Source organism: Pseudorca crassidens, chromosome 3, assembly GCF_039906515.1.
Source record: "Pseudorca crassidens isolate mPseCra1 chromosome 3, mPseCra1.hap1, whole genome shotgun sequence".
Classification (NCBI taxonomy): Eukaryota; Metazoa; Chordata; class Mammalia; order Artiodactyla; family Delphinidae; genus Pseudorca; species Pseudorca crassidens.
Genome location: NC_090298.1, coordinates 89762163 through 89779667, shown reverse-complemented (window position 1 = coordinate 89779667; position 17505 = coordinate 89762163). Strand labels below are relative to the sequence as shown.

Sequence of the window (17505 nt, the reverse complement as noted above, 5' to 3'; positions counted from 1 at the left end):
TTTCAAAAATTTTAATTATCATTATATTTGTTACCATGAACTGTAAGCAGTGATCTTTGATGTTGCTGCTGCAGTTGTTTTGGGGGTGCCATGAACCACACCCACATAAGACAATGAACTTAAACAATGTTCTGACTGCTCTACAGGCCATTCCCCATCTCTCTCCCTCCCCTCCAGCCTGCTTATTCCCTGATACAAAACAACATTGAAATTAGGCCAATGAATAACCCTGCAATGACCTCCAAGTGTTCAGTGAAAGGAAGAATCACATGTCTCTCACCTTTAATCGAAAGCTAGAAATGATTAAGCTTAGTGAGGAAGGCGTGTCAAAAGCTGAGAGAGACTAAAAGCTAGACCTCCTGCACCAAACAGTTAGCCAAGTTATGAATGCAAAGGAAAAGTTCTTGAAGGAAATGAAAACTGCTACCCAATCAAAACATGAATGATGAGAATGCTAAACAACCTTATTGCTGATATAGAGAAAGTTTTTGTGGTCTGGATAGAAGATCAAACCAATCACGACCTTCCCTTAAGTCAAAGTGTAATAATCCAGAGCAAGGCCCTAACTCTCTTCAATTCTATGAAGGCTGAGAGAGTTGAGGAAGATAAAGAAGAAAAGTTTGAAGCTAGCAGAGGCTGGTTCATGAGGTTGAAAGAAATAAGCCAACTTCCTAACATAAAAGTGCAAGGTGAAGCAGCAAGTGCTGAAGCAAGATATCCAGAAAAATCTAGCTCAGATAATGAACGAAGGTGGCTACACTAAACAAGAGATTTTCAATGTAGATGAAACAGCCTTCTATTGGAAGAAGATGCCATCTCGGACTTCCTTAGCTAGAGAGGAGAAGTCAATGCCTGGCTTCAAAGCCTCAAAGGACAGGTTGACTGTCTTGTTATGGGCTAATGCAGCTGGTGACTAGTGAAGTTAAAGCCAATGCTCACTCACCATTCTGAAAATTCTAGGGCCCTTAAGAATTATGCTAAATCTACTCCACCTGTGCTCTATAAATGGACGAGCAAAGCCTGGATAACAGCACATCTGTTTACAATACGGTTTACTCAATACTTTAAGCCCATTACTGAAACCGTGTACTCAGAAAAAAAGATTCCTTTCAAAATAGTACTGCTCATTAGCAATGGTCACCTGGTCACCCAAGAACTCTGACAGAGATGTACAACGAGATTCACATTGGTTTCATGCCTGCTCACACAACATCCACTCTGCAGCTCATGGATCAAGTAGTAATTTTGACTTTCAAGTCTTATTCTTTAAGAAATACCTTTCATAAGACTATAGCTGCCATAGACGGTGATTCTTCTGCTGGGTCTAGGCAAAGTCAACTGAAAATCTTCTGGAAAGGATTTGCCATTCCAGATACCATTAAGAACCTCTGCGATTCATGGGAAGAGGTCAAAATATCAACATTAACAGGATTTTGGAATACGTTGATTCCAACCCTCAGGGATAACTTTGAGGGATTCAAGACTTCAGCAGAGGAAGTCACTGCAAATGTGGTGGAAAAAACATGAGAACCAGAATTAAATGTGGAGGCTGAAAATGACTGAATTGCTGCAATTTCCTGATAAAACTTTAAGGGATGAGGAGTTGCTCCTTATAGATGAGCAAAGAAGTGGTTTCTTAAGATGGAATCTACTCCTGATGAAGATGCTGTGAAGACTGTTGAAATAACAACTAAGGATTTAGAATATTATATAACTGTAGTTGATAAAGCAGCAGCGGAAAGGTTTGAAAGGACTGACTCCAATTTTTAAAGAAGTCTTACTTGTAGGCAAAACGCTATCAAGCAACATTGCATGCTACAGAGATATCATTCATGAAAGAAGGAGTCGACGCAGCAAACTTTACTGTCGTCTTATTTTAAGAAACTGCCACAGTCACCCCAGGCTTCAGCCGCCACCACCCTGATCGGTCAGCAGCCAGCAACATCGAGGCAAGACCCTCTATCGGCTGAAGACTCCGATGATGCCTAGCACTTTTAAGCAATAAAGTATCTATTAATTAAGATCTGTATGTTGTGTTTTTTTAGACAATGTTATTGCACTTTGAATACAGTATAGTGTAAACAAAACTTTTATACGCACTGGGAAAAAATTCGTGTGACTCACTTTATTGCAGTGGTCTCGAACCAAACCTGCAATACGTGCAAGGTACCATGCATGTCCTTCTAAGAAGAGGCATTTAGGGCATAGACACACACAGAGGGAAGCCCATGTAAAGACAAAGGGAGAAGAATGATCATCTACAAGCCAGGACAAGAGACCCATAGAAGAAACAAACCCTGCAGACACCTTGATTTTGGGCTTTTAGCCTCCAGAACTGTGAGGAAATAATTTTCTGTTGTTTAAGCCACCTGATCTGTGGTACTTTTTTAGGGCAGCCCTGGCGAACCAATATCACACTAGAAAACATAAGTGTTATTACTATTCAAAAAATGCAGAGAGAATCTACTTTACCAAATACCATCATAATACTTAATATACATCTACCTCTGTATTGCAAGACTGAGCTGAAATCAAATGTAAGTAACATCAATTTGCGTACCATGTTATTATATGTACTCAATAAGGACCATCTAAATTACTAAATGGCTCTACTAGAATTATGGTCCCTAAGACATCACATCTATCTTCTACCTAAATTTTAACAAAGGTCAAAATTAATCCCTAATTATTTGACTGATAACTCAATTAAAGAAAGGAACTATGAACAGAGGAATGCCTCCAAAATTAATTCAATAATAAAACACTAGAAACCTAGCAGAAGAGGCAAATTTAGAAAAAATAGTCTTTATGAAGATTAATAAGTGAAAGGGTTATTTTCTTAAATACAATTACTTATTTTCATCAGTTATACGTTGTTATGAACTCAGGCCATTTCAAAGAATAGTTTATCACGGGAGTTTTCATAGAGGAATCACAGTGACTGATTAATCCATTCTGCCTTCAACAATCATACAGAAAATATGTCAAAGATATTTACGTGAGCCAAAATACAAGCTCAGAGATGTCAACTTAAAGGCCTTGCATAAAACTCATCTATAATAGATACTACTATCACTATAATACAGCACAATTAATTAAGAATGAACTGAAAGATAGCCTCTTGCAGTTTTCAATATTGAGTAATATAACAGTAAATTAGCTTTTACTGCTCTTATACAATAGCATAATCAAGTATTCCTTTTTACATTGAATTGGCTCTTTCTTTTTCTAAATTACTGTAAAACTCCAATTGTATATCAACATGAGACCAATCACAAAGATAGTATTTCACAAAAAGTTGTATGGGATGAATTTTTGTGACATAAAATTATATTCCTACCTCTAGATTGAGTAATCTTGGGACATTCGGTTGCAAACTGATTTACTTAAGTGGTCAATTCACAGCCTTTTTCTTTCCCTTGAATACACTTGGAAATTGAACCAGGGCTAGAACAGCATTAATACTTTTCAATTTATTCTTTCTCATTCTAACAACACTATCACCCATAAAACACCTAATCACTATTTTAAATAAGTGGGGAAATATTAAAAACAAAGAGTACACAACTAGAAGTTCTATACAGCCAGCATAATTCCAAATTCACTATCACTATTTTATCATAAAATGTTTTTAAGTTCTAAAACAGAAAACTAATAAAGTTGAAAACTCTACTGCTTATTTTTAATGTGCATAAACAAATAGACACCTAGTAATTGTTCGCTAACAAAATACAATTTATTTTTTAAATTTTGGACCCAATCTAGCTTTGAAGTCTACAGACTTCGTGGAGACCTGATCCTCTTAAGGAACACTTCGTTTTATTTGGTTCAAGGGCATACACAGTACCACCCTTAGGACCTGGGCAAAGACTGTCCCACCCTGAGCACTGGACTCGAGAGGGCTCTCCCTATTCTTCCTCTGACCACATCCCTTTCCACATGATAAATCCACAGCGCAAAGAACTTGCCCGCCCAGTCTGTCCTACCCAGCCCTGCCGTTCTGAGTCCCCGAGACCCAGAAATTTGTGTCCAAACATCCCCAAGCCAGCTTTCTGAGCCTCCCGAGGCCTTCTATAATGCCTTTACCTGCCAGGACAGTCGAACTTGCAGGTCGAACAGTCGAACTAGCCTGGGCAGTAGCCAAGGGGCTGCAGTTTGTAGGGGCGTGGGAAGAGTGCTGGGGTGTCTGCAAGAAGAGCCCCTCCTGGGTTAGGACAAGGCCAGGTCTGGGAGGAGAGGGGGCTGGGCCACCTGGAGGCTGGCTCTCCCCACACCGGCACATTCCAGTGGGGAAGTGGAGCCCAAGCAATCTAAACCCACACCTGGACTTCCAGATCTCTGAGCTATTTCTCAAGGGAGTAGGAAGAGACCTATTTTATTTAGCAATGTATTAGTTTGATTTATAACTTTTAAATGTTTAGACAGAGTGTCTGACAGCCTCCATGTACTTTTGCCCCAGGTCCTGCAAATTTTAGAAGCAAGCCTAGACACATGCTACAACCTGAACTTCAAATGAGTCAGTTCTCGTGAATCTAGCACCTGGTACAGTCTACAACAGCAAGAGTTCAGTAAGTGCTTGATAGATGAATGAAGTGTGGTGCCGAAAGGACTGGAAAAAAATGCAAGTGGAGTATAAATGCAAACTTACTACTTCAACTAGAAATGAACCAAAGGTCAAAGATACCACATACTATTAGCTCTGCTATGTTCACTCTCTGTTCTGATACTAACCTAATAATCTTTGAACAATATCTCTAAGTTCCTATTTTATATTTAAAAAGCCTCTGTCAGCCCTAAGATGATTTAAAAACACACATCCGGAAGAAGCCATGCCCCTCAAATCATTGTTAAACTGTTACGGTTTTAACTGCTACAATAATGATTTTTTTTTTTTTTTTTTGCGGTATGCGGGCTTCCCACTGCTGTGGCCTCTCCCGTTGCGGAGCACAGGCTCCGGATGCGCAGGCTCAGCGGCCATGGCTCCCGGGCCCAGTCGCTCCGCGGCATGTGGGATCCTCCCGGACCGGGGCACGAACCCGTGTCCCCTGCATCGGCAGGCGGACTCCCAACAACTGCACCACCAGGGAAGCCCAATAATGATTTTTTAATGAGTACATTAATTCCACTCAAAAGTTAAATAGGTACCAACTGTTAAGAAAACATAAAAAGATTCTGAGTCAAAAATAATTATATCCAGATAATAAACATTGAAAAACTACAATATGCTTCAATTTATTTCCATTTTAACATAATATTCTCAAATTTAAAAATACAAGTAGAGTGCATTAAAAAAATCTCCTTTATTTTAGTCATTAAGTTATTCTACATGGACAACGGTTTCTTCCATCACTTGTCAAACCCTTCAATATTCGACTGCAACATCCAATCTTACACTTAAAGGGTCACATACAACTTTAATTGGTATTACCATAACTCACATGCTGATTAATTTTAATTCCAACATCTCTATTATAAAATAAGCTTATTTTCCCCCCCGATAAATTGTGGAAGAGTTTTAATTAACGTTCTGTTCTGGTTTATTCGTTCAAACACAAACCAAGCATCTAATAAGGGCAAAACGATAAAGCTAAGCTAAATGAAAACAGATTCTACAGTGAACGTATGAACCAAATGCCATGGGAATAAAGAAATGGTAAATTCCTACCAGAAGGACAGAAGAGAGATTCTTAAATTAGATGTCGTCTGGTTAGACAGAAAAGGTGGAAGTTCCAAATACGGAAGAGGATATGGAAAAGACACTAAGCCATGAAATTGTGTGTCAGTTTCAGGTAGCAGAAGGCAGTTGGGTATGGCTGCACTGCAGCTTACATGGTGGGAGCATGGTGAGATAAATAGAAGTAGGGGGTCAGATCACAGAAACCTTCTAAACGATCCTTGTTTCTCACCAAGAACTTAGGAGAGAGGCAGTTAAGGTATTCTGAGCTGTGTTTTCAAAAATAACTGGACTGTGAGTATAAAGGATAGACTAACAAGGTAAAGTAGAAGAAAAACAGGAAATGAGGTCACTGCAATAATTCTGCTAAAATATGGTAATGGATCGCAGTGGAAACAAACAGAGGGAAATAAGAGGCCAAGGAGGCAAAATGAAGCGCCTTTACTAATTGACTTAAGTTTCCAGAAGAGAGTCGAGGGAGAATCAAAGATGAAGCTGAGTCTTTGGAAACCTGCAAACCTGCTGATTCCTCTAAATGCTTTTAAACTCAGATTTTCAAAATAACCCAACCTTTTTGCCAGGTGATTCAGTGTCATCTAATAGTTTTTAAAGCATATCAGCTTCACTTCCATTAACTTGTTTGAGATACAGCATTTTTTTTGAACCCATGTAAGATGCGGTCACTGGAAATTCTATCCCACACCACAAGAACCTATTTGCATTACTATTAGGACAGCTGGGGTTTTGTTCACCCCAGCTGTATATGTATAATGGCCAAATGTGACCTCTTACTGTACTGCTTTTCTAAATGCCCTTTAAAAGACCTGCATACCTTGATACCTGACACCTGCAATTGTGAGATCAACCTCTAAAATACTTTCTAAGTCGGTGCTAAAGTTACCTCCCTCTCTTGTTAAGAATTTCATCCATGAGTATCTACTCACACCAAATGAGGACACTTCAGGTCTAATAAGTCCTCTCCAAATAGAGTTTGGTTGTCTATAATATGAGAGACATGTATATTCCTTTGAGGCATTACTCTTAGGATATGTGAGGAGTCTATGTACTTAGCCGTATGAGTAAGCCAATACTGGACAAATAATCAAAGCTTCTAGAAGAAACCATTTAAAAGCTGGAAAATATGGCTTCTCAATCACTTTCTAATTGTAAAATATGTAGCAATGAGGAAAACCACTCACCATTTCATGTACTAATTTAGTATTTAAGGACAAAGACATCTGTTTCAATAAGGATAGAAGAGAAGAAAAAAAGGATAGGAAACAGTGCAATGAGGAATCTACTTTTGCAAGAGAGTTACTAAAATGTTTTACGTGATTAATAATACTAAAGTAGATAGCATTTGGCTTGGAAAAACTTGAAGACTTTCTTCCTAAAAGCTGTCCTATGGGTTCAGAAGTATTACCTGCAAGAGGCAATATTTAATGGTTACAAGTTCTGATTCCAGAACCAGATGGCTTGGGTTCAAACCCAGCCCTGCCACTGACACATTACTTATCCTCTCTTCTGCCTCAGTTTTCTTATCTGCAAAATGAGGGTAAAAACAGGATTTTTTGTCATAAAGTTGCTGAGAGGAGTGATGGATTCAATACATGTAAAATACCTAGAACAGCGCCTGGAACATAGCAAATTCCCATAGTGCCAGCAATTATTTGTGTAACCAGCATACTGGTGAGCTCTGATGCACCCAGGATTGATGACAGACAAAAGTAATCAAAATAGGGGAATCGGGAGACGTTTATATGATCACCTACATCTCTTAGGCGCTACACCTGACATTTGTGCTCCTAAGGAATACAGTCCAGTCACAGCCCAAACAATCAGACTTTTTCCCTCTAAAAAGGAACCTCAATACACCAATTCTAGAGATCTCTTAAAAAGACAACCCTAAAGAGCCATGTAAATATTTAACTTTTAAATGCCACTATTTCTTAGCAATTAAGATTGCCCAATAAAATACAGGATGCCAAGTTAAATTTGAACTTCAGATAAATAATAAATGTTTAGTATAAGTGTGTCGTCCCATACAATATTTGCAACACATGTAAAAAAAATATTCATTGTTTATAGGAAATTTAAATTTAACTGAGCAGCCTGTTTTTCTTTTTTTCCCCAGCTAAATCTGGCAACTCTATTAACAACCCAAAGTTCAGATAAATGTGCTAATAAATTAGCTAATGCCCATAAAGCAAGAAGAAAATAAATACTAGCATCATCTGAACTAAATAAAGTATCTTAAGCGGCAGTATAGAAAATGGAAAGAACGTGGATCTTAGAATCAGGTAAATCTGAGATCCAGTTCACTCCTCTGCCCATTTATTTATGACTGACTGACCTGGAACAAATAACTACACTTTCTCTAACCTTACTGTCCTCACCTGGTAAATGGGATTTAAATTTACCACTTCTCAGGGTTGCAGGACAGATTCCATGAAGTAACACACACCAAACACACCCTGAGGCAGGACAGGCAATGAATGTCATAGTATCTTAGCTCCAGAAACGCAAATTTCCCATCACAGTAGCCAAAACCAAAGAACTCGCTTTATCTCACAATAACTAAACAGAAAAATATACTCCCCAAACTGTGCCCGCGTACAATGCTCTCCTCCTCCTGACCATCTCATTCCACTAGGCAGGTTCCTTTGGCAGCCTGAGTTCTGTCCCCACTGCCTTTCACCTACATGCGCGGTACTCAACCATGGCTGGCCAGAACTGGTTTCTTCTGACTGTGCTTAACAGTATTTGAACAGAAAAGCTGTGAAATAACATTACACTGTGATGTCCTCACATGTTTTTGTTCTTTTTCACAAACTTTTTAAGAATAAGGATACATAAACAAATTCATTTCAAATTATCATATAATACTAAATGCAAAAATCTGCTCTTAATTTTCAAAAAAAAAAAAGGCTGAAAATCCTAATCACTCAATCAAGTCAATAAAAATTCTGCAGAAGAACTGCAAATACATGAAAGAAAATTATTTTCCATTGTGACTCTTGGGCCTAGGTCTTCCTTCTGTTTTGGAGTCATACCACACGGGGGATTATTTTCTAACACTCATTTTACAAATTGCTTAACTAACAATATGCTGTCCAATTTTTCATTTAGTATACCTTATCTTCTCTCTACACACTGTGATTTCTTTGAAGGAAAATTAACTAAATATTTCAGCAGTTTAACTAGTGGGAAGCAAAGAATTAAGATTGTAGATACAAAGGTGCTGTAACTGTGTTTTAATCAGCTTATTAAATACAACATGAACATGTATCAATCAACTAACATTTAATTTCATGGTCTATGATTCAAAACTTTTGAAAAGCATAAAGGTACAAAATTATCAGTATTTACTTAACAATTCCTTTCCAACTTTGTTTTATCTCATATAAACCATGTAAAATATTATATGATAATTGTTACATGTCCTTATGGACTAGAAGAAGACATAATTAGGAATTTTATTAATATACAAAAATAATTTGAAATTTATCTTTCCAATTTGATCCCAAAAGAAAAATATCTCCACATATAAAAATACAGCAACATAATTTTTTAAGTACGGTGACTAAATATAGGAATCTTCTAAACTCTATCCCCAACAGACAACACTTCACTGATAAACTACTGAGCTAAAGTTTGTTTTAAATTGTTGTGGCAGAAAATGGAAACAAATCTCTATAAATTTCATTTAGAAAGTAAACTGCCTTAATTGCACATTCATTTAGGAGTATTATACAAAGATTTCCCATCAGAGTCACACTTTGACTTGGAATGTATGTGTACATACTTATCTCTTCTCTACTGAAAGAGTGGTTTTTTATGATCTGAGTGATTCAGTTTTTCAAAGAATAATTTAGTTTATCTGAATTCTATTCTTGTTAAGGAGCAGTGAAAATTATTAAGGAAAGTCAGGTTCTTCTCTAGCATTTTGCTTGATAGCAAAAATTACTTTAGTTTTAAAAGGTCTGTTTCTGACCATTATTTTTGTCTCAAGTGGAGAAGGGCCTGAGGGTAAGGGTCATTAACATCTTTCACTAAGACAAAAAGATTCAACTGTGGTTGCTAGGATACCAACAGACAGATTCACTTATTACAGTCAGGAACAGTTATTCATAATGTCTTCTCACAAAACAACATACTAACTGCAACAAGAAGGAAGCTTAATGCAAACAAAGTCTAAAGGGCAGAGGCAGTCCCTGCCCTTTAAGAGCTTAATATTGTCTGTTACTGGTATTTAAAAGTACACTTTAAATAAGTTATTTTTTAAAGGAATGGAAATAAGTAGACAGCAGGAAGAAGTGAAGGAGGGAAGTTAAATGTATAGGCCAAAGAATAAGTCAACTGTTTCATCTGAGTCTGTAGTCACATTCCTTTGTTCACTAACTTATTTAACTGAATGACTCTGTACTATGTGCTGATTACTGTTCTAGGCATTAACCCCAGTGGTTAATAAGACAAAGTTCAAGCCCTCATTGAGCTTACACTCCAGGAAGGAGACCAAGGAGAAGTTAATATTTGTGCCTATAGGCAAGCATGAATGCGTGTGTGTGTGTGTGTGTGTGTATACACAAGCATGAATGCGTGTGTATACACCCCATGTGAAAAGGGCACGGAGGCAGGTCAGTGAAGGCCTTACATATATTTAGCGTTTACTACATGCCAAGTGCTAGGCTAGGCAATGAGGACAGAGTGTAACAAGAGACACATGTTTTCTGACACTCAAGTTTATCTGGGTGGGAGATCCAGGTAAACTAACAGGGAAGCATTCTGGTGCCACTTACTGCCTGTGTAACCTTGGCAAGTTGGTAACACCTTTATCATGAATAGTGGCACTAACCTTCAAAAGTTATTGTGAACATTAGATGCTTATAAAACGTTTGGCACATTGTCTGGTAAACTACAAATTTTATTATTTCAGTTAAGAGCCCATGTTATAGAATAACAAGAAATGAGATTGATGGAAATTGAGGATGGCAGAAAAGAGGAAAGGATAATAAAGGTCTGTAAAAAATCAAAAAGGGAGGAGAGTTGGGTATGCATTAGAAGCTCTTTGTAAAACACAGCGCTAAGTGTATTTATAAGCCTACAAGGAATAGTATACAATGGAATCATATCACATACCCAATTAAGTGACAAGAATTAAATGATACATGATTGGCAGAGAAAAGAGGAGGAGAGAACAATTTAAATAATAAAAGTGGCTCTGCCACTATCTCACTCAATGAGGGACTATTTCAGAGTAAATGAGATTTACAGAAAAAAAATCTGCAGTCCTACAGGCAAGTCTCAGATCCCACATGTAAAGTGTGAGCACCTCACCTCACTGAGTCCAGATATAAACAAAGACTGTGTTTTCATATGTGTCCCCTAAATGCAAATGTACTATTTAATCTGGTGCTCAAGTGGATAAATAGCAAAAGGAATTTTTATTAGATGTGATTTTCATCACTTTTGTACTTATTTTATAACTAATTCTTGTCCACTATATGACCTCCATTTTATAGATACACAATTTTCTACATTTTATAGATAAATAAGCCCAAGGACACCAGAAGGTCTGCTTCATTCTGCCTGGCTCCAAATCTCTGTAGCCTTTATTCAGTGCCCAGGCAACCCTGAGTTTTGATTTGAAGGGAAAGGCTAAGACTAAGGAGGAAGATGATATAAAACATGTAAGAGAAAAAGTTAATAAAACTAATAGGGATTTTTAGGAAAAGATAAAGACATTAAAACCAAAGACAAGGAAACCAAGTCAGAAGCTGATGTGTAGTAACTGCTCATCACAAATTTCCAGAACAATATTGACTTCACATATATTATACCTCTCTGCATACTAAATATTGAAGTATACTGGAAATTCAAACATTTCAGCATCCAAGCTCTATCTCCCAGACTATCTCTCACACCCAAAAGCAGGGTGCATGCGTACACACACACACACACACACACAAAGCTTCACCAAATCATTTGTCTGGACATAAAGTAACAAGTTCTATTGTCTTAGAAACAGAAATAAATACATAACAATAAACTTGTTGAAAAGAATATAAGTATGACAAAATTGAAAATAAAGAATAAAACCTTCAAAGTAGTAAATGAATATGGTGCCTCTGATAGTAATAATGAAATTGAGAAAAATAACAAATAGAAGCAAAAGTAAGTCATTCAAAAGAGGTCTTTGGAAGTATATTCCAAAAAAAAATCCTGCAACTTAATTCACTGGGCATTTATTCATTGCCTGTGTCCTCACACTAACAGAGATAAACATCGAATCATATTTCCCATCATCATTTTAGCAACTTCCCTTTACCATGGGGGGAAAATCTCTGGCTCCAGTAAATAACAAAAGTTGTTATATGAAAGAATAACAACATTAATGATAATGATAGCAGTTACTCTAGGGCTGTGTAACATACCTTTAACATTTTACCCTATGAAGTAAGTACTTTAGCCTGATTCCACCTAGGAAAAAACTTACTCTCATGTTAAGAAGCTGGCCTAAAGTTGTTTAACACTGTTGGGATTGGGACTCACTCTCATGTCTGCTTAACATCAAGGCTCTTAACCACTTTATACTGTTTCTACATTTTAAAGATACAAACTTTCCCATGAGCACTCTGCATTTTCTAACATGGAGTTTATGGACATGAAATAATTCTCCCACACAATACGTAAGAAGTAACTAAAATGAACTATCAGTGCCTTAAATACATGTAACTTTTCATCTCCCAAAGCTAAGACCTCTCTTTTTTTTTTTTTTTTTTTGCAGTACGCGGGCCTCTCACTGTTGTGGCCTCTCCCATTGCGGAGCATGGGCTCCGGACGCGCAGGCTCAGCGGCCATGGCTCACGGGCCCAGCCACTCCGTGGCATGTGGGATCTTCCCCGACCGGGGCACGAACCCGTGTCCCCTGCATCAGCAGGCGGACTCTCAACCACTGCGCCATCAGGGAAGCCCGCTAAGACCTTCTTGTGTTTATTCCTATTTCATACTATACAAGTATTATCCTTGAATGGCTCATAAATTGATAAAATGAGAACACAACTACATATAAAATAAATATGTTATTGTTAAAAGTCAGAGAATAAACGTCTCAAATATATGAGAAGTGGGTTATACCAGATTCTCATTAAAATACTCTGGGCCTACAAGGGCTTATTAACCTCTAGATTTTTGAAGTACTAATTTTACCTGGGTCATTATGGGAATGAGGCACCACAAAGACTTGAAGGGGCTTAGTATCCCATTCATCAGCTTTATAGGTAATGTCAAATCCTTGCTTCCAAACTCCACCATCCGGATTGTCAAAAGGAATTAGACTGTAAACATCTAACATCTAAAAAATATGAGACAAAGAAAAAAAGTTAAATTTAATCATGTATAACCATTATTAATTTAAACTTAATGTTGGAAATATTTGCTCAAAACTACTCCTTGCTATACTGTATATATATTTTAAAAGATAAAACTATTTCTGTAGACATTATCTAAAGAGTTTAAGACAGAAAATATTTCATCACCATTCAAAGGGTTAAAATGCTATTTGTATTATATAATTAACCTGATAAATAATCCCCTTCCTCTTCTGCTTCTAATATAAAATATCTTCATTCAATTCTTCTTCTCTTGCTTTACTTCCAATACAATTTAATAGAAAATAATGGGAACTGAAGAGCAAACAAAAAAAAATTTCATCATGATCAAGTATTTTAGCATTTTCAAACACGGTACTGAAAATTATTTTATACTTCATCTTTATATTATAATCAATCTCCTATGTATCTGAATCTGAATGGAAATGGATCTGTAGCTATTCTTTAACTTTGCCTATGTATGTTTACCTTTTTTATTCTAAAAATAAAACTATAACAGGGTCAACTAGGTTTAAAAATGGAAGCATTTTTTACATTGAGATTTAGCTTTTAGTGTTCAAATATTTTCTAAGTTTCCAATGTAGTGTTCCTTCTAGATAATAATCTTTTTAGACAAAAAGGAAAAAAATATTACCAAAAAACAAAGCCAAACAAACGTAAAAAGTTATTTTTCATACTCTTTATAATAGTAAGTGTAACAAGGAACACAAACCTCCTTTGGTAAAATTCAAACTAAAAAATTACCTCCTAATAAATACATAAATGGGTTAAAAATTTTTTTAAGATAAGCAAGTCATATAAAAGTGAATACAAAGTATTTTAAGACAATAATATATCTTTCACTTGGAAGTTTATAACTAAAATAAAATACTCCCAAGGATGAGAACAAATCTTTGGTAACCAGCTGGATAAGAGGATGTGAGAGCACTCTCTGCTATTCCTTCCAGGTCTTTCTGGGGCCCTGCAGCTTTCCCAGTACCCTGCTGCCTTGCTCTGCCTCATTTCCATGGCTGCTCTGCAGCTCCTTTCTGTCCAGCTCAGATTTAGACCCTTCCCCTCCCCCCCAAAAAAGATTTTATCATTTCCCTTTAAAAGGTACTTAATTAAAACCTAAACAAAGCCAAGCCTCACAGAAATAGATACCCCTTCAAAGCACAGGATCGTGATCCTATCTTAACCTGGCCACACACTAGGCTGATGAGGCTGTAGGCACACAGCCCGGGCAGCTCCACTGTCCCCAGCTTCCGGTGTGGCCTGTGAGCCATGGCCTCGAGATCATATCATGTTCTCTGTCCCCAAGAGTTAATGAAAACTTCTACTCTGAAGCAAGGCCAGAGCCAACTCCTTTTGTCCAACTTTAAAATATTCACACCCCAGGGTCCTGTCACCACGTTCCAGTTTCCAGCCTAAGGTACAACGGTAAAATAGCTCTTTGCCAATCTGTAGAACAGAGCAAACATGAGTGACACACCAAAAGTTTAAGAAAGGCAGAAGTCCTTTCTTACCTTAGTTTTCAACTCCCCTACCCTCTAGAACAGTGCTACCCGAGGGAAATATTATGCAAGCCAAATACATAATTTAAAATTTTCTAGTAAAATGAAATAGGTAAAATTAATTTTGATGATATATTTTTTAACCTGATATATTCGAAATTTTACCATCGCAAGATGTAATGAATGAGCAAGATATTTTACATTCTTTTTTCACATTAACTCTTCAACACTTTGTGTGGATATTAGTGCACATCTTAACTCAAATTAGCCACACTTGAAGTGCTCATTAACCGCAGGTGGACAGCAGCCTCCATCCTGGACAGCACAGCTTTAGAACATTTCCCTTCCCTCTCACAAAGACATATTCAGTAAAAAGAATCTAACCTTACACTGTGTGAAACCTATAATGTAGAACAGATATATACTTAGAGTAGGGCTTTTCTGGTACTCTCCAAAGGAAGGTAAAAAAAATCTCTTTGGCCAGATTTAAACCTCTGGAGGTCTTCAACTATTACAGAAAATAAGACCTAAGAAGCATACAGAAAAGGCCATAGTCAGGAAGTATAAAATAAGAAAAATTAGGAGAAACACAGAATTACAGTAATTTATCACTAAAAAGAACATTAATGATCATTTGACTAATCAAATGATTTTACAAAAATAGAAACGATAATCCAGAGAATTCAGCAACTAAGAACAGATACCAGATCAAATCTAAAAAAACAAAAACAAATCAAAGCCCAGTGATTATTAACGAATGCATACATTACCTGCACATCTGAACCCTGACTTCCACTTTGTGAAGCAAACAGACAGTCTCCAGGATCAACTGTGAGAGACAACTGTTTCGATGGCAGAAGAGGTGAGCCGGCACCTTGGCTGAAATTGCCTTTTGAGCTTTTCGAACCATCTTCCACAGACTCACTCAAATTGATGACCGAGTCTCTAATATTTGAGATGATCTCATTATTCTCAGCTAGCAAACGTTCCAAATGGTCTATTTTTTCTTGCAACATTGAGAGCTGGCCCTACAATAAAAAAGAAAAAGGCAGCTATATGAAACTCTAATATAGCTCTGCAGAGACACACAACATTTTCTTTAAACTATGTGCCTGACCAAGAGGGCAGCTACTCTCCCTTCACTATCCACTTTTATAAGTTGGATCACATAATGCATGAATGCGTAACAGCTGGCTGTTAAAACACCAATTTACAGCAGAAAATCTTCTCCATGGCTGCAATCTTTGTTTAGTCATATTTTAAAATGTGCAACAGAAAGACCAAAAATATTGGGGGCTATATTTTCTATTACCCCAAACCCAGCCCTAAAAGATCTTCAGGTCTCTAAAATCACTAAGTATAACACCATATTATACTCAGCTATGAAATTTTAAATTTAACTATAATTGATTCCAGTTACTTATAAGAGCAAAAATGTATGAACCTAAAAAAGATCATTCCATTTCAATCAGTAACACTAGTGAACAATCCTAAAGAAGAACTATCATCAATAGAAAAATCAACTAGTCAATTCTTAATTAGCGATATTATGAAAAAGATTGGCATGAACCTTCCCCAAGCAACTGCACTGTAAGTCATTTAGATTGCTTCTACTATACTACTGTGTATCTTTCAGTTTTTTTAATTGATCGTCACATGTAGAGGCTTGCCACCTCTAAACATAAACCATGCTATATAGAATAAACCTTCAACTTATGAGAGCAATGACAATCTTTGTCTTGTTCACTCCTATATCTTGGGTCCCAAATACATAGTACTTATATGTTTATCACATGGCCCTCACATTTCTTCAACTCAACAATAATTCTTTAGTGAACACCCACTGTACAGGCATCAGGCTACATGCTGGAAAGACAGATGTGCATTAGATATGGGCCCCTGTCTGAATACACAAGGTGACATTGCATTTGTACCACAGCTATAGCAATAGCCTGCGCTATGACCCCAAAAATGTCCACATTAAGGTTTAATAAAATATATGCATAGAAAATAAACAAATCCGTACACCCAGAAACAAAAATTCTCTCACCAGTAAATAACAGAAAGACAGAAAGGGGGAAGGAGAAGAAGAAGAAAAAACACCTACACGTCCCAAAGTGAAGGACTGGTCAAGTGATACATCTAATATCATGAAACAGTTTTCAGTCGCTAAAAAGTTAGAAATACAAATTTTTTTAAACAAAGAAATATTGGGAAGTTACTTTCAGGAGATACAGTGAAGAAAACCCAGTTTTAAAATAGTATGTATGAAAAACGTAGCATGTATGACATGATTGATCCTCTTTTGATAAAAAAAATACATAAGGAAGGCCATAATCAAGATGGAAAAAACTGGTTAAGGGTATTTATACTCTTCTTTAATCCGTTATGAGTGGTTGTGGATTTTGTAATGGGGAGGCCAAGAATAAGAAAGATTCAAGTTCCAAGTATTGGCCAGTTCAGCAAGGGGTGGGGAGAAATCAAAAGAGTGCTATCTACCAAGAGAAGACCACTTCAGCAAACTGTGAGAGAGGTGACAGAAGTCTGAAGGGACTAAGGGAGATACTTTGGAATAAGAAAAAAAGTACAGCAAGTCCCCTACATACGAATGAGTTCCATTCCAAGAGCGCGTCTGTAAGTCCAATTTGTTTGCAAGTCCAACAAAGTTAGCCTAGGTACCCAGCTAACACAATCGGCTATATATTGACAGCACTGTACTGTAGTAAGCACTGTACATTCGCATCTTTGAAAGTTCGCAGCTTGAAGGTTCGTAAGTAGGGGACTTACTATAGCCAAGATGAGAAGCAAACCAGCAGGAAGGTACCTTGAGGGTGAGCGGGAGAGACAACACTGGAGATGAATACCCAAAGCCTAGACGTTGAAGAAACAAAGAGCACAAGATGGCCATGGACCTCCTCAGACCTGAAAGATGCTCTCACAGGCCTCT

At 37.1% G+C, this 17505-nt stretch overlaps 1 protein-coding gene across 1 annotated transcript in view; it reads right to left on the bottom strand.

The window, feature by feature from the left end:
- Positions 1–17505, bottom strand: part of MAN2A1 (mannosidase alpha class 2A member 1) — a 161494-nt gene that overhangs the window by 116285 nt on the left and 27704 nt on the right. Inside the window, exons 2-3 of the mRNA XM_067731400.1 lie at positions 15329–15586; positions 12884–13028 (exon numbers count right to left, since the gene is read on the bottom strand). Of these exons, the coding sequence (XP_067587501.1) occupies positions 12884–13028; positions 15329–15586 (403 nt within the window). The remainder of the gene's footprint in view (positions 1–12883; positions 13029–15328; positions 15587–17505) is intronic.